This window comes from Paramacrobiotus metropolitanus, unplaced genomic scaffold (genome assembly GCF_019649055.1).
Source record: "Paramacrobiotus metropolitanus isolate TYO unplaced genomic scaffold, Prichtersi_v1.0 Parri_scaffold0000073, whole genome shotgun sequence".
NCBI classification, from domain to species: Eukaryota; Metazoa; Tardigrada; class Eutardigrada; order Parachela; family Macrobiotidae; genus Paramacrobiotus; species Paramacrobiotus metropolitanus.
In genome coordinates, this window is record NW_026570293.1 from 157,357 (window position 1) to 177,412 (window position 20,056).

Genomic DNA, 20,056 nt, shown 5'->3' on the forward strand with positions numbered 1-20,056 from the left:
CCGTTGATTAGAGCGTATATACATACGTAGATTTATATGGGGCGAGCCGCCCGCAAATTGGTAGCAGATCGTGGTTGAGATCTATGTTAACATCAGTTTTCCTCTGACCTTTCATATTTTTCATCTGAATTTTTTTTGTGTGGTGGCTCGCCCCAGTACGAGCCCATTACGAATCTATACCATCTTTTCCCAATTTTGCCAACACAAGATTATTACCGCCTGAATACGTTCTGCGGTGTTTAGTTATTCTACCTAACGCGATATTTCATCGGGATTTCACCAACGCATGATTCTAATTCCATCGCCTGCATATGCTGATCAGAAATTCCATCGTTTTTCTTGACCTTTTACTAAATGTACTGAACGTATTTTAGTGAACTGTTATTTAACATTATTACCTTAAAATCAATTGAGAAATTTATACGAATAAATGTGACCTTTCATAACATTTGACCATCAACATGGATGCCAAATCTTTGTCACCGGAGCAATACGTACAAGCAATCCACTGCTACTTAAAATCAACCACACCCAATCCAACGTTTCAAGATTTATTATCTCTTCTCTTCGACTATCTGCCAGAACAGCTGAAACCAACATTTTTTGCCAATTTGCCTGACTCCATCAACACCTTTGTTCAACAGCTGACTTTTGAGCTGAAGTCAATCCCACCTAATTCACGACCAAGATTATTCTTTCCTGTTCAACAAATCCATGCTGTAAGCCCAACCCCATATAATTTTAATGCGATCAAACTACATGTTCTACCAGACCAAGAATCGCACGTCAACACGTCCCAGAAAACTCCGAAGAAACACCATCGCTTTCACGCACGTTCATGTTACAATTGCCGCAAGCCAGGACATGAAGCAGCCACATGTAGGAAGCCTATGAATTTGCCCGTATACAGACATTGACGAAGTATGGAAGCCATTGATTCGATTTAGCCTGTGTAGCCCGAGTTGCTTTCGTAGCCTGATAGCTTATGTAGCCAGTTCGGCCAGTGGGGAAATGGAATAATAACGGTTGCAATGCTTCTACTGCTAAGAAAATGCCTGCCTGTTATTGAGCGGATTCCCATGTGACGATAAACTGCTTTCCAAGACCTACTTCCACTCCAAAAATCAATAAACCTCTACGTTTCCTGGATGTGCGAGCAATCGTAATCGCAATTTCCTTAACATGTAATGTTTTACTGTCATCGATTTTTTCTAATGTGTGACTACTGTTATACGTGTCGGTTTAGAAAGGGGGAAGTATGTGGGATATCTCCCACATACAGGCTGTATGCATGTGCACGCGCTGTACGCATGATCAGAGTATGACTGACGTGCGTTCTGGAAGTATCCAGAACGATCTGGAGATGTGATGTCAGACTATTGATTTTTGCGCAGCTGCGCTGCGCAGTGGCAGTATATATGGTGTCGGTTGTGCTAGCGCAGAGGGAGCTCCTCTGATCAGTGGAATAAAATGCCGGCGCCGAGTCCCGTTGATTAGAGCGTATATACATACGTAGATTTATATGGGGCGAGCCGCCCGCACAATAAACAGAACGTTGCAGAACCTTACTGGCGTACTGAATCGCAGCTACAAAATGGATTTCCTAGTCTTAACTTTTGCACATGATTTTGTTTTAATGATATTGTGGCGAAAACTACGTTTCTCCAAAAGATGAAACTTTCCTGATATCTATATGCTGTTATTTTATAAAAAACCTGTTTGGGTATTGCGCTAGCGCATTGAAACAGCATGTGGTATTATTTAGTTATTAATTTTTGTTTGGCCACGCCCTTTGATTGTCCGCAGATCAAATTATTTTTTAAATTATATGTACTACGATGGTGTGCTACTGTACGTTTCTACCAAAGATCAGATTTTTTTGAATTTTGACCCGGAAAATGGGCACTGGTAACTGGTAAGATAAATAATTTTTAGAAGGCTGTTGTGTCGCAATGCGTACCGCCCAAGTGCAAGCCAAACGGAAGTTTTGTGCACGTTTGGTGGGACAAGCGCCCGCCGCCGTACGGCGCCATGATGAACATCTGTCCCTTTGCTGGCTGGTTTTAGCTGGCTCCTGATCTAACAATTCGCGCTGCCTCTCGTGTTTGTGAATTGCTAGTGACAGCTAGTCACTAGTGAATTTTTTCTTTTTCACTGAATTTAAAACTCTGTGATTTTTCCTTCTCCTTTCGCCTCTCCAGTTTTGTTCTTCTTAGAAATAACTTTGTGCGCATCGGTTAACTTGAGAGGGTTGTTTGTAGTGGAACTGTACTGAAGTGAATATTGGAATTGTCATCATCAGTGCGTAAAATCAGTCCGAGCGAAACCAGCGAATGGCGTCCACAAATCCTCCTTCCTCGACGGTGCCTGCCGCGAGGCTCAACAGCCGCATCAAACAGACACTGGCCACCGGTGAACTGAGTGATGTGCGATTCTCCGTAGGTCGGGATTGCGGTCCACAACACGTGCAGGTCTTCCCAGCGCACAAGTAAGTTTAGCATCGAGGGATGCTGTTTTCTTGTTGTAACATTGAACAGAGTTACATGTCTTCATATCTGTTTCTTTAACGATCTGCAGGTACATGGTGAGTATCCGCAGCACGGTGTTCCATGCCATGTTCTACGGCAGCGTACCGGAAACAGGCCCACAGGTCGACATTCCCGACTGCATGCCCGACGCTTTTGCTAATATGCTCAGGTGCGTGAATAAACACTCGCAATTTTGACTGCCTGGTCTGTGCAATTGGCCGCTTCAAGACGCATTGCTTCTAAATTGCATGAGCGATTTCCATCCTAGTAACCTGTGTTCCTGTGGAAATATTTTTTCTGTCAGAAAATTTTGGGTTTTTTACGAAAACCTCTAAGCTTAGAATTACACATAACACTTCCGACGCTTGAAGCAGTTGCAACCGCTCGGTGTGGCCGCGTGATGCGAATTTATTCTTTTAAGTTTTTTTGCAGGAACCATTCCAGGTTGTAAACTAAAAATTAATGGAATTAATTAAAAAATTAAATTAATTAAAAATTAAATGGAATTTAAATTGAGCGCTTAATTTACGGTAAATAACAATCTATGTACCCTGGTATTCTTGGCGCAGTTTTATGTACACCGAATCCGTGGAGAATCTCGGCATGGAGAATGTCATCGTGACCATGCGCTGCGCTGACAAGTACGATTTGCCGCAGCTGACCAGCCAGTGTCTGGATTTTATCGATTCCCAGCTGTGTCCCGATAACTGTCTGATCCTGCTAGAGGAGGTACTGATAGAATATCGATAAAAAATTACTTATTTTATCTGCAGCTGCATTTTATAATAATTATTTTGATTTTATGTATCCTGATGACAAAATTAATTTATGTTTAATCAGTAATAATTTGATTTCTGGTTTTATTATCATTACGTATTACGTTATTATTCGTTTTACTGTATGTATGTTCTGTTCTCAATTTTCTTTTATAGTTTTATCCTGTTTCTTTTCTTATTTTTCCATTTTGATAAGGCCAACTAATGCAGCTTGGACGTCTGATTGAGCGCAGACGGTGAACGGTTGTTATAATCATAAAATACTTTTAATATTGTATAAAATATTGTAGAATAATAACGGATATATCAAACATTCAAAATAATATGGAATAGTTACTGCCTAATTGCTGCGTAATTGAATGTACTTAAGTCGCAGCTTTGTTGCAGGCGATTAATGGGCGGCAGGACGGTGTCGTGGAGAAGTGTTTGCAGTTGGTGGAAGTTGAGAGCGCTGTCATTCTGCAGTCGGAAGAGTTCACGAGCATCGCGCTCGACACATTGAAGTTGATTCTGCAGCGCAACGCCCTGTCCGCGGAAGAAAACATCATCTACATGGCGGTTGAGAGGTGCCTGGCATTATTATTATTATTATCACGGCACAAGAGCAGACAACCCCAAGGGGACTTCAAGTCTGGTCGAACAAGCATTAGCACTAAATTTCTGGAATAGTTATTATTAATGTACTTTTACAATTTTTGGAGACATGAATATCTGAAGTATTATACCGTTAATGTTGCTTAGATGGGCTGTGGAGGCGTGCAATCAGCAGAATCTGGAATCGACGACGGCAAACCGGCGTGCTGTGCTGGGCGAGGCGTTATTCCTTGTCCGCTTTCCACTTCTGACCGGCGCGCAACTGGCCGAGGGTCCCGGAAAGGTTGGTCTAGATCTTAAGATTGATTATACTAGTGGTAAAGGGCAATTGCATTTTGGAAACCGATGCGCGTCGGGTAACGGAGAAACGCGTAAAAAGTGGTCCATGAGTCAGCGAAAAATTAACAAAAGTAATTTTTACTAATGCTCGACTGTGGTAGGTCTAATACCTTTTCAAACAGATTGGTGTTTATTTTAAAAGTTATTTATCGGAGCCGCGGTAAGTGTTTTCGTTCCAGACACATGTAAGTTTTGTAGATCTGTGCAGGTAAGGCAGGTTGAGTAATTGTTGCGCTTCGACATCGAAGCGCAACGGTCACACGGAAAAGTAAGCTGATAACCCATCCCAGGATTTCGGGTTACCAATCAAACCGTTACCTGCTTAAGTGCCATGACGTCACGTTTTTTATCGCGACTGGTGTTTGCGCGCCGCGTAAAGCTTACACAGAGCAATTGACCTGTCCCAGTGAAACAGTTACCAACTAATTATTGTTTTTTTCTTAGCGGTAATTAACCGGTATTTCTCTTGTGACAGAGCGGCAGTCTCCTTTTGGACAAGGAACTCCTGAGCATCTTTCTGTATCAGAACGGCGCCGTGACCACACCGCTGCCGTTTCCCATGGAGTACCGCGCGGCGCCGGTCTTGCGCCGGAACCCGACGACATTCGAGCCCGGTGAGGAAATGTTTGCGCTCAGCGCATCCGGTTACTGGTGGCAGGCGGCCACGATTATCCGTTGGCGCGCGTCGCGCGGCGTCGAAGTGCGGTGGTGTCATTCGGGGGAGGCCGGCTGTGTGGAGGCCGAGAAGGTGGTGCGAGCGGCGGACATCCTGACGAGCGGACGGACGGTGTACTGCCTGACACCACAGGGGCCCTCTTGCGATACCTACGTTCGGCCCTATCCCCTGGGCCGGGGGTTGCACCAGGTTCTCTCGCGCGGTCGGGAGGCTTATGCGCCCTTCTCCATGCTGGCCCTCCACGCGGTGGACGTCGACGCCTGGATGGCCGCACGCGATGTCCGCTGATCGACTAGCGGAAGGAGATGGTGCACTAAGGCTTCGCCATGACTCATGAGCATTTAATTTGTCTGACTCTATGGAAGAGCATCATGTAATACTTCTTTAATCTACAAATCCAATACCATTTTCCAGTAAAATTGGAATTCGCGTTCGTGCAGTGATGTGGTTAACAACTACAGATACTTACCGTTGGTATCAAAGCGGAAGTGATGCTGATGAATTGGTTTTTTTTTCTTGATTGCCGGTTGTAACCAGTTACCGTGAGCATATCATGATTAGACACATTATCGGAAGCTGCCCATTCTGTTTCTAAACCTGATTTTAGTTGTGATTCTTCTTCCGTTCGTACGGGACGTCGTTCTGATAAAATTAGGCATGCGATCTGGCCGCACAGTAAACTGGTGTTTCGCGATTCTGGAAATCGTAATCATAACTTCTTCGTCACCTCGCATCCTTTTCCAACCAGAACAGTCGTTTGCTCCATGGAAGAACTGAGTAAGCAGTTCCAGTTGAGATGCTTTAAGGGCATCGTTTTAATAGGAAACTGGTCGTTATTGGCTTCTTACTTGACTTAAGTTTTCGTTTCCTTCCATGCTTAGACACGAGGCCGTTCAAATTTCTGATTAAACTATGCCTATGATCAGATGTGTTTTCGTTATAGTTAATCGCATTTGTTGCTGCTGTGTTGACCTGGTGTCCTTTCGACATTCTCCAGTTCGCGCGGACAGAATCGTCCTGGAAGCGTAGATTGAACAGTTCGCGTTGAATTGCTCTAACAGCATCGTTTTGATAGAATAAGCGTACTGTAAATTATACTTTTATGTATAGGCCAGGTGATTTATTTCTTGTGTTTTTATGTAGAGCGATAAATACAGATTCACTGGTTACGCTAAACCTCTTACCACGACCCGACAACGCCCCATTCTTTATGTACGACTGTTTGAGGGCACTGTCGGTACTTATGTTGCACAACGTTATAAGACAATTTTTGAACAGCTCACCACCTGCACTTTTACATTTTGTCAAGAGCTGTACAGCTGGAAGGAAGCCAGTGGTACTGTATCTGTAGTTTAATCTACAATATTCGGCTCGTGGGCAAAAGCAAAAAAATTAAGACACGTACTATGTTTATTTAATTTCAAAGTGAAAAGGTATGTCACAGCCTGCAGGCATGCTACGGTGTGCAAAAATGTACCATTTTTCGCGTAATGCTAATAATTAGCAAGCTAGCATTCGTGGTCAAATGAGTCTTAGGAGAATGCCGAGCACCATTACATTTCCGCTCCCAAAGCAAGTAAATACACAGTAACTACGATACTTACTACTCTATCAGAGTTAATGCTTTATTTCTCAATATGTACTCTATCAGATGGTCGGAAATTCAAATTAGCGAACAGGCTGTCGAGATTCAATGGTGCAGAGAACATACAATTTACTATTCCACAGGTTTTATTTAACGCATACAGCAGAAAATTACCCAGTGGAGCCTCCTCCAAAATGTGGGAATGCGATCAGTGATCGCTTTAACTGTAGGTTAGTACTGTAGTGTATAGCGTATGCAGTGTACGGCACTTGATGTATCGATCGAGCGATGAGCTTGCCAACCGGCTGATCATGGAGTGCAGTATGAACTACGAGTAACAGTCTGGCACGTACCTCGTATAACAGTATAATTATTAGGAATGCTTATTATTGCTTAATCCTTTGCAGTGCATTACTTCTTTTTGCATTTTGTATTTGGAAGTACTTATTTGTATTTTGTTGAGTCAAGCAAGCAGTGATCTTGACCAGCAATAAACATATCTGGATTTAAATCGACCGGCTAGTGATACTAATTATAATTATCATGGAGAAGGCGAGTTGCATCGCTCCTCTAATTCGTCCAGCACCTTATTATCCATTTTTACACTGCCGATTCGCGGTTGACGTACTGGAGAACGGAGAAGCTGTTTATCGTGGATGTGTCTTCGATATCGACGCCAATGGCGCCTTAGTTAAATTCGGCAAAACAAGGAGACCGCAAATTGTACCGTTCCATCGACTACGGGAAGTGAAAATGGAGTTCGGCGAAGAATGCTGTCTCCCGGAAACCGATTGGAAAGACGTGAAGATCCTCTTTACCAGTGATACAAGCCAGCTGGAATCATGGCATTCCGGCCGCATTACGAAAGAAATCGGAGTTGATGAGTGGTTTTCTTATACGGAAGTGGAAGTGTTTGTAGCGAAAACACGTCCACAGCGTTGTATAACGATGCAGTGCAGAGACGGTGGCGTGATGCAAAGTGTGCGGAGTATCCAGAATCTTGGACCACCAGTGGCGCCCCGCACATTTCGCAAATTAAGGATCTCCATGCCGAAATCGGTCGCATGGTGCAGGAAAATGCTGGCTGTCGGTTTGCGCCGGTTAAGCCATACTAGCGCGTTTTACAGTAACTGGTTTTTTAGAACCGGTACAATATTCCTTCGCTGCAATATGGATGATTCGATTCAGGTGTTAGCTAAAAAACCTGATAGACAGCTTCCCCAACGCATCTCCCGAATCCTGGAGCGCGAAATATTGCCGGAAGTGTGGAAATATCTTGGAAAATTCAACGGACTGGTTCGTTTGGTTGTGGGTGACGTCGTGCACAACCTACTGAACATTGTTGTGGAACAAGAATGTATGTTTAAACCAGTAACACCAACGACAATGCTAACGGCGTATCGCCGTATTAAGGTACATATATACATAGCCCGCCCAGGCCCGGTACATTGTACAAGTTTTCGTGCATGCATTTACTAGTACTTACACTAATTTGTTACCGTTCCACTTCCTTGCAAACCGTTCCGCTTCCCTTAAAGTTATCATGTCCTGAAGCGTAAGATTTGGTGGGCTTTTTGCCGGCTATAACTATTATGATACTGCTACGCGCAATAACTGCGCACTGCCACTACAGACTACAGTACAGAAATTTTTAAACTGGAGTTGTGTAATTTCAGATCGGTCTGGCATGAACTGTTCTCCAATGCGATTCGAATATTTGCCATTGGAACTGCAGATCAATATTTGCACAGACCTGGACGCATACGAACGAGAACGTCTTAAAAGGTCGGTGGTGTGACAGCTGGCGAACAAAGGCTCACGATAGTGAGAGAAGGCTTTATTGTGGATAGCAATAAAGTACAGAGAACCAAAACACAAAGGGCTCGATGTGAGCTGTAACATGAAAATCACCGAATGTCAGCTAGTGAATGAGAATGAACGGCACATCGAGCCGAAAGCATGGGAAAAGCCTATGCGGCACACTGGGCAAATCCAACACGAGCGAACGAACGCTGATAGGCCGAGATGTGAAAGTGGGGCGTGGCTCCGCTAAATCGAGGCCGGTGATTGGCCGAGACGTAAGGCTGGGCGGATAGCTGCCTGAGTCGAGGCCGATCTAGTGCGACTCGGTGTGAGTCAGTACACCGGAAGCGGGACTGTCGCTGGCTGCCTACTCGTAGGCTGCCATAGCGACTGGCCCAACAGTGGAGCATTTGCTTCAAGAGAAAAAAACCAATTTCCTGTGGTCTTGTTTTATTACTTATTATTATGCTTTGGTATGGTCAGATTTGTAATGCATGCTATGCTGCTAATCAAGGTTTGCTGATCGCTGCCTTCCTCGGTTTCTTTAGGGTGTCTACGTTTTTCTCTCGCCTACTAACGCTTAGTGCCCTGGAACGATGGATCATCCTGCCACACTTATGCAGTAGTGCCCTCGTTGATCATGATTACCACGACCAAAGGTCACTGATTCGCTGCAGTTTCTTGCTAGCGCACATGGTCTCACGCTGGGTACCAAGGCAGACCAAGAGACTGTGTTTGGCCGGAAACTGGGAAAAGTGCTTCTACTCGTTGGGTATCATACTGCACTTCCTGAACATTAAACTGGACTGGCTGATTATAGCGGATAACGGCGGGCTGCGCTTTGGTGATTTCATGACGTTCCCGCCGAATAGGCGCATGATGCGGCTACGAGAAGATCATGAAGAGCGTTCACACACAGTGTGGCTGTCTCCCCGTTCTACGATGAAATCTGCCGCAATATCCTCCTGAAGAACTGTCGGTTCAGCAGCAGCAAATCACTTTGTTTTGCGGAGACCTTTTGGGGAGAGGAAGTAATATCCCGGGCTCCATTAAACTGCTGCAATCATCCATTCGACATTAATGTTCCATATTGGTCTTTCAAATTTTTCCCAGTAGCGGAGGACTTTGAGTTGAACTTTTTTGAGTCAGCAATTCTGAAATTCTGTCCGGAATTGGACGAGGAGAAATTTCAGAGCCTCGTCACATGGCTGGAATTTCTAGTGGAAGAAAACGTCAAGGGACCAGGCTTTATTTGGGATTACTTTCCTATTATATTTGAAATGTAAGCAAAATAACTCGTACGCGAAGAAACTGTATAACTGCAGCAAAAAGCCTTTTGGTGTGGTGTTTTGGGTTGCACCCCGAGGTCTGCCAGTTGGACTTTCGCGAGTTTCGTCTCTTTTAGGTGGCATCGGGATGCTCCAGAAACGATTTCGGACCTGCTAAGAATTGTGATCAGTGACCTTTCACGCAGTGCGCCTATTATGCACTCCCTGTTTCTGCTGAAAAGCGTCGATGATGTGGAGTGGAAGTCTTCAAACAGGTGTTAGCATGACAACATCCTAGTTCCGGTTAAGGAAAACAACATTCTCGACGGTACCGATAACATAAACAGCATTTCCTTGCTGAATCTTTAACATGCCACCATACATACTGATCATGATCGTCTTCGACAAACAGGAAAAGCCGTATAGTATTCGCAACGGAGGCCCAGACCATCAAGGAAGGTCCTCCTCATGCAGTGCTTCCAGAGACCACTACAAACACGCGAACCCGCTGAGCCTGATTGTACCGTTCTTGAAGTGAACTCTCTTAATTGTTCTAAGGTGGATTGTCTTCTATTAATTTTTCCTGAATTTCTAAAGGGTATGTTTGGCTTCCTTTTTAATGTGTGCATTTTGACGTCCGGAAGCATTCGTACCCCTCACAGGCTAAACATTTCATGCTAGATTGTCACCCTAGCCGGATAAGAGATACACAGTGTAGTGACTGTACCTGTTCCGACCTAAATTAAATTAAATCGCTAAAGAGATGTTTTGTTTCAAATACCGGTGTTTATGGCTTCAACTCTCTCCGGTTTTTTTGGAAAATCTCTCTTTCCCATCTATGTGATGAGCATCTTGTTAGATGTATCCCATGTCCTGAACGTCATGCTCATTCCTTAATGGTTGATCCATTTTTTATCAATTCAATGTTTCTATCCAATCCTAATTCAATCCAAATGTTTCGTAACCAACAGGACCAAAGTCGTATCGTCCTAACCGGAAACTGTATCTTCTTGTTTTTGGGCTTCAGCCTGGTCGCCTGCCGCTCTGGTCTTTACGCTGGTATCACTGAAGTACGCAAGTAAGAACTGGCGAAAGTCGACGCAGGTTACAGACTTATCCGATTGAGCATCTGATCTGAATGAAGTAGCGGCGATACATAACAGAGAAACAGATGACCATTTGTTTAAAATGATTGGTACAGTGACCGCCGCTGTGGTGTCACTGGCGAGTCGGTGATAATGGCTTTGCACGAGTGGGTCGGACGGCTGTTCCGTGTCTGCGCTGTGCCGATCGGCACGCTAGCGGTCCAGGACTCCAGTGTCCAATGAACGCCGTGTGGTGTGCTCATGCATATTGACGATTCTCACTAGGATGGCGCCCCGTGGCGGTTGGGAGCCGTACGCCCACGCTACGCCCAGAAGTCATCGTAGGCCCATAGCAACACGTGCTTTTCCTGGCATTGTTTAAACAGCGCGAGTTCGCACATCATTCTGCTTACTAATGCGGCAATCAAATGAAATTAATAGAAAACTAAGCTCTACCAATTGGGCGACACATGCCTGATAAAAAAGTGTAATGTGCTCTGTAAATTGTGGGGCGGTGCCGATAACCGTGGTATTACAGAACGCCTCACGTGCAACCGTTTTCGCGTGGTACATGGCGCATGCGCATTTCCCCTTTTGGCGCACTGCGAAATTTCTGTAATTAGTGACGTCAAAATGACACACTGCCAGTCTGCAGTCCAGGCGAGAATCACGAATTTATGAGAGAGAACACTTGGAGACACAAAGAAGGTATCGATTGAGCGACGAATTCACTTGCCATACAGACTTTGCATGTCAGCCTATTGCCGGGTCTAGGTTACCACACATAATTGTGTTTGACGGTTTATAAAAATTAACATACTTTCTCGAGCCCAGCCAATGATAATCGTGGCCAGTAAAAGCAAAATAATAATCCATTTTTGTACCATGACTGAAGCTCTGTATCGTGGATATGTATGTCTGTCACGTCGACGGTCGACGTCAACGGTGCCCTGGTAAAGTTTGGGAGCAGACGGAGACCGCAATTGATACCGTTCCATCGGCTACGCGAAACGGAATTTTGCTACAGCAAATACAAAGAATGTCGCCTGCCGGAATTTGATTGGAAAGACGTGAAGAACCTCTGCGCCAGTGAGGCCAATCATCCGGAATCTTGGCATTTCGGTTGTATAACGATAGAAAATAGAAATCGGTCGAGAAAATAGAAATCGGTACAAAATAGAAATCGGTCCTGGTTTGCTTATGCGGAAGTAGAAGTGTTTTTCTCGGATATACGCACGCAGCGCTTCGTCATGGTGCAGTACGACATCCACTGTGGCGACAGCCAGGCTGTGAGCCTGTGCGTTGCAGAAAAAAACTGGACAACCGGTAACGCCGGAAACATTTCGCAGAATAAGCATACCCGAAGCTGATCACCAGAGGGACATGGTGGTTGTCGCCCTGCGATTGTTGAGCCGTATTAACGCTTTCTACATCGACCGGTACTTCAAGTATTGCTTAACCAGTAGTAAAAAGCATTGAAACTAGTTGATGCTTATAGCCACACTATGCCCACAAGCCGATTTATAAAAAATTTTCTGAAGCTGGACACACTTGGCTGAAAAACCCTCTGTACATTATTTAAATTTCTTATCTGCAATATCTGTACTTTTATGATTTTATCAAGTTCTCTGGATAATTCCGTTGAGGTGTTAGCCAAGAAACCTGATCAAATCTTTATTCAAGACATCTTAAAAATCATTGACTGCAAAATTTATCGGAATTAGACTCACCTAGAGAAATATGTTGGAAAAATCAATGGACTTGTTAGTTTTGCTTACAGATGGTGTGGTGCGCTACTTACTGAGCATGCTGTGGAGGAAGAAAGAAAGTTTGAGGAAACCCCATAGACAAGTTAGCATTGAGCTCACCCCAGTTTTGGCAAATTCACTTTTTCTAGGGAAAAGCATTGGTTTAAGCTAGCAAAAACAAGAACGAAGTGAAGCGAATCATGCTAGGAGATAGATCGAGCGCTCCATACGGTTTTCTGACGGACTGGCCGACTTTTCTGACGGACCGGTTTGTTCTCCGCTGTCTGAAGCTTAGTGGGGGCAGTCGCTTCGTTGCAAGGACAATAAACTTCATTACATTACATACTACTTGGCTTTACTACAATTCAACGTCGGCGACTGAAACGAACTGACAGAAGAATGTTGCAATGAATTTGTGCGATAAGAAACACTAACACCGAAGATCTCAATTATTGACATTGTGTTCCTCTGCGATTTCCACTACATCACGGTCCACCGCCATACTTCTAGTTTTCGGTGCGCAACTTATTTCGCTATGTGGTGAGCTTCTGCTGTGCAACGACGGCGGTACAAACTGTAACCGCGAAAAATACAAACTCACGGCTCACGCCAAGCTGCAGTGTATGCCCACGCTGATAGTGCGCTAGTTTCGATGTACAGTACCTGTATCGTTATATGCTCAATTTGCAACCTGGCTTGTACACAGCCGCACAGCGCACCACTCCTGCAGATGCGGATGTGTAAACGGGTGCAGCCGTGATATGCAAACGGCAAGCAAAAGCAAACATGGAAGTTTTCCAGTACTTAACCCATTACGGTAAAATGTGGCAAGAAGCAAAACAAAGAAAAACGCAGCACCGCATTACAACCTACGCACAATGTATAAAGCAAGGAAAACGTGGCAATGTCATAAGGCTGCACCGCTGCAGCGTTGCTACAAAAAAACAAACGCGAACTCAATGGCTAGTTCTCAGTCTACACACAAGTCAGAAAGCGGTGGATTACAAACGGGTTTTAATAATAAACCAGTGGCGTCCGCCCTCCGCTCCGGCACAAATCACTACTTTTCAGAAGGTTCACTTCTCTTCGATCCAAAATAAGTACCACTGTTGTACTTCCCTTGTTCTTGGGAGACCGAAGCTTTGTATTCCGTATCTTGTGTCATTGGCTGGGCACGGGTTTGCTTGTCACGTATTGAAATACGACGTTTCTTTCAGACTGCTCATAGAGCAACTCATTTATTAATATTGCAAATAATCAACAGATAATAATAGCACAATGACAGTTGCTAGGTCAGTACATCACATTCCTTCCCTTCTCATAAAACAAATGTGAAAATCCCATTATGGTAATATGTCAAAATAATCACAATTCTTTTCAAAAATAGTATTGATGTTATTGCCAGTTTTACAAATTCTTTTCAAGTGCCCTTTACGTCCACACTTTTGACATTTACCTCTTTATACCAGCAGTCGTCGGTGTGACGATTTCCACAATGTTGGCAGGCCTGCGCTTTTCCATTGCTGCTGGATTTTTCCCTTTTAATGGCATATACATTTAACTCCTTGGTTACCATTTTAGCCTTTTCTCTTCCTGCTTCAAACTTCAGGGCACCTTCAAGCATCGCTTTAAAGGTCGTTGGATCTTTGGAATTCATATTATCTTTATGTCTTTTGTTTTACATGTATGATCAAGTACTTACTATAGTGTGAGGAGGACTGGTAACCTACCGTTTGACGTCATCACTCTCGCATACACGGAGGCGGCTGCCATGGTGACAGATGCGCGTTTTTTACGGTTTTTGTCAGTTTTCTCAGCATATTTCTTTTCTCTTGTATTTCTAGCCCCTCATGTTTGGGTTTCTAAATTCAATATGATCTATTAAAATATCAGAAAGCTTTAGAGGAGAAAGGAACTGAGAATATCTTTAAAAAGGGAGAAGAAAATCTGTGGGCCTATGGTAAGCAATAGCACAGCAGTGCATTCTGTATGCGACAGTGATGACGTAGTCGACCGTTGCAGAGTCGCTTCCCAGTCCTTCTACCTATAGTAAGTTCTTGGTATGATGTACTGCATCTGACGAGAATGGCCATAGTAGAACCACTGAGTGTAATTAAGCCGAACGGAAATATCAGACAACAGTAAACCGTGGCGGTGATATAAAATTGTGCAGTTACTGATCATATTGTACCGCAAATTTATCCAAATTTCGTGCGCTTAAATACAGTGAAAAATACACACTCCACTACGGAAACAAAAAATACGAAAGCCGCTAGTGGCGTCCCTCTGGCATCAGACCTTGATCCCAGAAACCATTACAACTTAATTGTCAGGCGCTTCAAACACGGCTCAAACCGCAAAACTGCAGTTTCCAAGGGTCCCTGGACCCGTTGCCCAGCGTGAAGCGCACACAAACCGAAACCGCACTTCTGTATAGTGCTTCTGTTAGTTCTGTATAGTCAGCTACGCTCCGGTGCTTATATCGAAATCGCTGGCGGATTAATTTCAAGTGGCTTGAAAACCTCACACCCGCCCATGATTTACTGCGGTACGTTGGCGCACACGCAGGTACGCACGAATACGTCATCATACTACCCGCGCGAAGTTGGCTTTTGGGACCGCTTTCGGTATAAGAAGATACGTCTACAAGGCAAACTGTACTTTCTGTGATGTTACTGCAGCATGACAGCGGCGTTACGGCATACTGCATTCGCTATTCGCTTCACGACATTTGCCACCGCACATCCGGGCCCTTGATTACGCTGATTATGGCCGTTCCGCTGGATGCCTTGCTGACTACTGGCTGGAGTAATACCGTACCCACAATCCACGCGCCACAAAAAAACGACCTTTCTTTTACCATATACTTCGCCCTCTTTCGTATTGCGGACATTCTCATAACACGCGTTCTGGACATCAGGAACACGGTATTCTCTGCGTTATTCCATATTAACATCTTGATAATCTACTTACTAATTAAGCTTGTTTAAGAAGGATATTTATCAGGGAATCATTTGAACAGTTTTTGTCATGTGGAACAGCGCGGAAAATTCCAAGCCTGTGGTCATTCTGCGCCATTCGAACATGCTGTCCCCGTAAAAGAAAGCGAAGCATCGCCATCTTTTAAGATCCATATTTACAGTATTATGCTCGTCTGAGTGTCCCATTTAGCCTATTTGCCCAGTTTGCCTATGGATGTCCCGTGACGTGGGGAGGAGGATGTACACCACCCGGTTGCCACGATGATGTCCGCCTTCACCTGTAAATACAAAGCGCCGTGTTATTATCTAGTCATCTCTCTACCTGTGATTGGTTGTACGTTAAATCCCTAGCGATGTATGCCGTGTACTACTGGAAGTCTATATAAGCTCGAGTGTTGTCTAATATCGGTAGCGGTCAGGAATTAGTCTCTTGATTTCTGACATTCTTACTTTTCTGACTTCCATGTGTCGAGGATTACGATGTGTATTGGATTAAAGGGCTGTATTTTCTAAAGGTGACCTAGAAGTTCGGGATTCGAGTCTAATCATAGCTTTAGGGAACCGCAGTATACACGCGCCGCACAGGCCATCGCCTTTATCTAATCCACGTAAAACACCGAGACCGGAAGCGAGAAGTAAGGCATTCGTTCGTGTTTCGCAGGGCTCCTGATAGGGATTCCTGGTTCCTGACTTTGTACGCATACCGCCATCGATCCTCCAAGTTGTTTTCGCCGTACCAGTTTGAGAGAGAAGAGTGCTCATACCGCTAAGCGTGGCTGGGAAGTGGTTATTCAGTCCGGCAGGACAGATTAATACGACACCCGTGCGACACGCTAAGTACTGGCTGGCATATTATCCTGGCAGAGTGGTGAGTCTAGTGACCAAATAAAAGCTTTGAAATTTTTGTCGTTTATTTTTGCGAGAATGCCCTTAGTGGGAACTGACTGATGGACACAATGCCGTGAGACTATCTAAAGCAGCTAGTATAATGTTATAATGGCTTTAGTTCATGGCGCCGAGTTTACTGCAGCAGTAAGTCTGTTGGAAGGGAGGACTGGACATCTGAAACAATTCAGATTTTAGCCTGGCGTATACCGTTCACAATAAAACCAACAAAAACACACGGAATTCAATGTCATTCCATGCCATTTTTCATGATTTTCACCGCTGTTGTTTGAATGCCAGGTTATTACTGCGCCAGATACTGTATTTCTCTTTTCATTAACGTTTACGATAAAGCATTACTGACAATTTCCAATATAATCACTCATTTAATTTCGTTTCATCGTTTTCAGGACTGCAACTCGGCACTGTTGCTAAAAGCTTAGTTAAAAATATTCGATTTACTGGGGGCAGCCGGTAATTTTATGCACTTACTCTGTACACAGCGTTTGTTGACAGAACTTTGCTGCAACACTGGCCGCGTATAAAGGTGCCGCTATATCGGAAGAAGTTCTATTGCCTGTCGAACGCGCTGCACGGCATTCTGATATTGAATGCTTATCGGTTAACTCTTTGCGCTAACGTTGCGTTTGGGCAGAGATCGTCGCGAGTTGTCAAAAATATGTAAATCAGCTTAGCTTCTTCGTTATTTTCAGGGATTTGCTTTTCGTTCTTCTTCTTTTCTTTATAAGGTGTTCTTCTTCCGCAGGATTGTGTGACTTCAGCTGCACCTTACAAATCTGCAGTTTTACCAATATTACGCTTGCGCTGAAAGTGTTATCGAGGATCTGTTAGACCGGTTCTGTTAGTATCCGTTTGTCCGAATGGCGTTCACAGATTCGATTGTATCGGCATCTGGTGGACAACGTGATCCTGCCGCGGGGATCAACAGCTGCATCCAAGAGACGCTATTCAGCGGAGATATGAGCGACGTGAGCTTCGCTGTTGGCGGCGGTGAATTTGGTAATGTGAAGTTCTTCCCAGCTCACAAGTAAGTACACTTTTGAAACAAAACATTTCTCTAGCAATTCAGCGTGGTAATGCTGCCTCCGTAATCGGTACCGTAGAGAATGTTGTTTCGTTTAACCGTAATTAGATCTTGATATTGTTATCACGCTACTGAAATTAAAGGACAGAATATAGTACACTTTTTAGCGGTTCTCTGTGTCATCTTCTCAAACCTCTTCGCTTTGCAGATACATTGTCAGTATTCGCAGCACTGAGTTCTATACGATGTTTTACGGCAGCGTACCGGAAAAAGGTCCGCAAGTGGACATTACCGATTGCACTCCCGATGCGTTTGAGAACATGCTCAGGTGCGTTATGTATCTACTGTATCCGCACGTTATCGGTTATATATTGTGGCTCATTTAAATGTAATCGTGAGGAAATTCATCTTCACTCGCACTGATACGCTTACAGTGCGCAACGTGCTCGCGCTCGTTATGTTGTTTGTGTTCGTATACAGATACATGTACACCGATACCGTGGATAAAGATAAATTCACAATGGACAACGTATTCCCTACACTGCGCTGTGCAGATAAGTACGATCTGCCGCAACTGGCCGTCATGTGCTTGGGCTTTGTGACTACCCAGTTGAATGCTGATAACGCTTTGGACACGTTACAGCGGGTAACATTGAAACGGTGACCGCAGGATAATATTCGGGATAACGCTTTTTTTGCAGGCCATCCAGTGGTGCGCTGAGGATATTGTGGAGACGTGCCTGCAGCTAGTGGACTTGCAGAGCGACGTCATTCTAAACTCAGAGCAGTTCACGACTATCGCACAGGACACGCTGAAGATGATCCTGCAGCGCGGCACCATATCCGCGGAAGAGTACGCCATCTACTTGGCGGTTGAAAGGTGCATATCAGCTGAGAAATAACTTTGTTTTCGGAATTATTATTTTTATTATGAGTATTCGATAATTACTGGCCACTGCCCATTAATTGATCGTAATTTGGCATATTATGACGCACTCTGTAATTGTGTTTAAAATGGGCAGTGGAGGCTTGTAACCGGGAAACTCTGGAACCAACTGCTGGTAACCGTCGGCAGATGCTTGGCGACGCGTTGTTCCTTGTCCGCTATCCGCTACTGAGTGGCATACAACTGGCCGAAGGTCCCGTCAAGGTTCGGCCTCTCTTAATACAATTGCATGCTTTTCTCGTTTCAAAAACTTCATAAATCTAAGAGCCATACGCGTTTTCCCATCTTTTTGGTCCATACTGCTGGGAAAGGCCACCAACCAGCGAAAGGAGAAGACAAAATTAGAACAAAATAAGTTATAAATTAATATGCTTGAAAAAAATTATAATAAACAGCGTTGAATGCAGCTGCTGGACTTCCGGCAGCTGTCGTTGTTCTACAAGGTCAGCTGGTGCCGATGAGCGTAATTCGTTTGTGAAATTAAATATCGAAAGCGTTTTGTAACGGATTTTGTAAGCGTTTGCAGAGTGGGCTGCTGTTGGAAAGCGAACTGCTGAGAAGTCTCCTGCACCAGAACGGCGCCGTGAAGATCCTTCTTCCATTTTCCGCGGAGTGGCGCGGAAGCGCGGGATTCTGCATCGGCCAGCTGCAGCTGAAGCCCGGCAACGAGGTGTTCGCGCTGAGCCCAGCGGGCGGCTGGTGGCAGCCGGCCAAGATTGTCGGGATGAGACACGGGCGGATTGTGCTGGCATGGTGTGCCAGCAACGAAGAGAGTAGTGTAGCGGCCGGGAATGTGGTGCGAGCGGCAGATGTCCTAAAGTACGGTCGGTCAGTCTATTGTATGACGAGGGAAGGGTCCAGCCTCGGCGTTTATATGGACTTTAAGTCAAGTTCTACGCGGCCCCATCACATCCGCTTCGGCTTTCCTGACGTATCTATCTCGTCCCAGCATTTCTTCTCTGAGCTCCTGTTGCACGAAAGTCAAGTTTCAGCTTGGAAAAAAATTAAAAAAATAGTTTAAATTAAAGAGGATGTCAAGTTTTAATTCTGAACAGCTCGCTGCTTATCTGCAAAGCTCATATCTTCGCCGCAGACGACTGCATAAACAGATAGAACGTCCGGTATTGAACATCTGTTTGCCCGCGCACGAAAGGGGCTGTCAAATGTCATTGCTGCCGAGTACTAATGTAACTAAATTATTTTAATTTAATTTCGATATTTCTCCGCAGCCTTATGGTTAGTATCCGATCCCCTGGAACTTTCATGTATGTACACGGACAGCCAGACACTAAAATCTTCAAAATTTACGTGAGCACATATAATTCTGATATGCCACCACTACTGTGTAACACGGTAGTGGGGGCACATAACTGCAGCAGCGAAGTTGAAGCAGTTTCTTCAGGTTCACAGCGTGTTCTTGAAATTCTGAACTAAATTTTAAATTTTCTTGATCTTTTGGAAAAGTGAAAATATGTAATGTCTGGGAGTGCCCGAAAGCGAAATTGCTTTTAGATGTAGGTATGTATACGCATAATTATCTGGCACCACATCCATATCGTAATTCGTAGCACGTACGTAGGTATTGCTACGCGTGCTACCGGAAATTATACCGGATGACGGATTCATCATTAAATTTTTGTTTTATTGGAGAAGAATGTGCAAATATCATCAATATTAATACACGACGGCCAAATGTGCGAGTATTATAACCCAGTCCAGAATATGTAATGATTTCTGTTGTTCCTTTCAGTACTACGACTGACGACATACTTGTGCGCTATCTCATTCCCGACACTT

The 20,056-nt window shown here is 44.4% G+C and overlaps 3 protein-coding genes across 5 annotated transcripts; all 3 read left to right on the plus strand.

Moving 5' to 3' along the window:
• The first annotated feature begins 1,601 nt into the window (after positions 1–1,601).
• Positions 1,602–5,494, plus strand: LOC129595040 (BTB/POZ domain-containing protein 2-like). Its single transcript, XM_055491948.1, has 7 exons — positions 1,602–1,915; positions 2,262–2,488; positions 2,578–2,697; positions 3,098–3,257; positions 3,692–3,870; positions 4,046–4,181; positions 4,713–5,494. Exons 2-7 carry the CDS (start codon positions 2,334–2,336, stop codon positions 5,199–5,201), a joined length of 1,239 nt encoding a protein of 412 aa, XP_055347923.1. The 5' UTR covers positions 1,602–1,915; positions 2,262–2,333; the 3' UTR covers positions 5,202–5,494.
• A 1,694-nt stretch (positions 5,495–7,188) lies between these two features.
• LOC129595017 (uncharacterized) lies at positions 7,189–9,270 on the plus strand. Its single transcript, XM_055491920.1, has 3 exons — positions 7,189–7,855; positions 8,175–8,283; positions 8,850–9,270. The coding sequence occupies exons 1-3, from the start codon at positions 7,252–7,254 to the stop codon at positions 9,268–9,270; spliced, it is 1,134 nt and encodes a 377-aa protein (XP_055347895.1). The 5' UTR covers positions 7,189–7,251.
• A 7,504-nt stretch (positions 9,271–16,774) lies between these two features.
• On the plus strand, positions 16,775–19,699 carry LOC129595006 (BTB/POZ domain-containing protein 3-like). 3 transcript variants are annotated; one of them, XM_055491907.1, is made up of 6 exons: positions 16,775–16,949; positions 17,035–17,316; positions 17,522–17,641; positions 17,794–17,959; positions 18,015–18,193; positions 18,786–19,699. In XM_055491907.1, the coding sequence occupies exons 2-6, from the start codon at positions 17,150–17,152 to the stop codon at positions 18,814–18,816; spliced, it is 663 nt and encodes a 220-aa protein (XP_055347882.1). In that variant the 5' UTR covers positions 16,775–16,949; positions 17,035–17,149; the 3' UTR covers positions 18,817–19,699. The 3 variants fall into 3 exon arrangements, 2 of the variants coding, with proteins under 2 accessions (XP_055347882.1, XP_055347883.1); XR_008691252.1 differs by adding an exon at positions 18,336–18,463 and having other exon boundaries at positions 16,778–17,316; XM_055491908.1 differs by having other exon boundaries at positions 16,778–17,316; positions 18,336–19,699.
• The last annotated feature ends 357 nt before the right edge of the window (positions 19,700–20,056 follow it).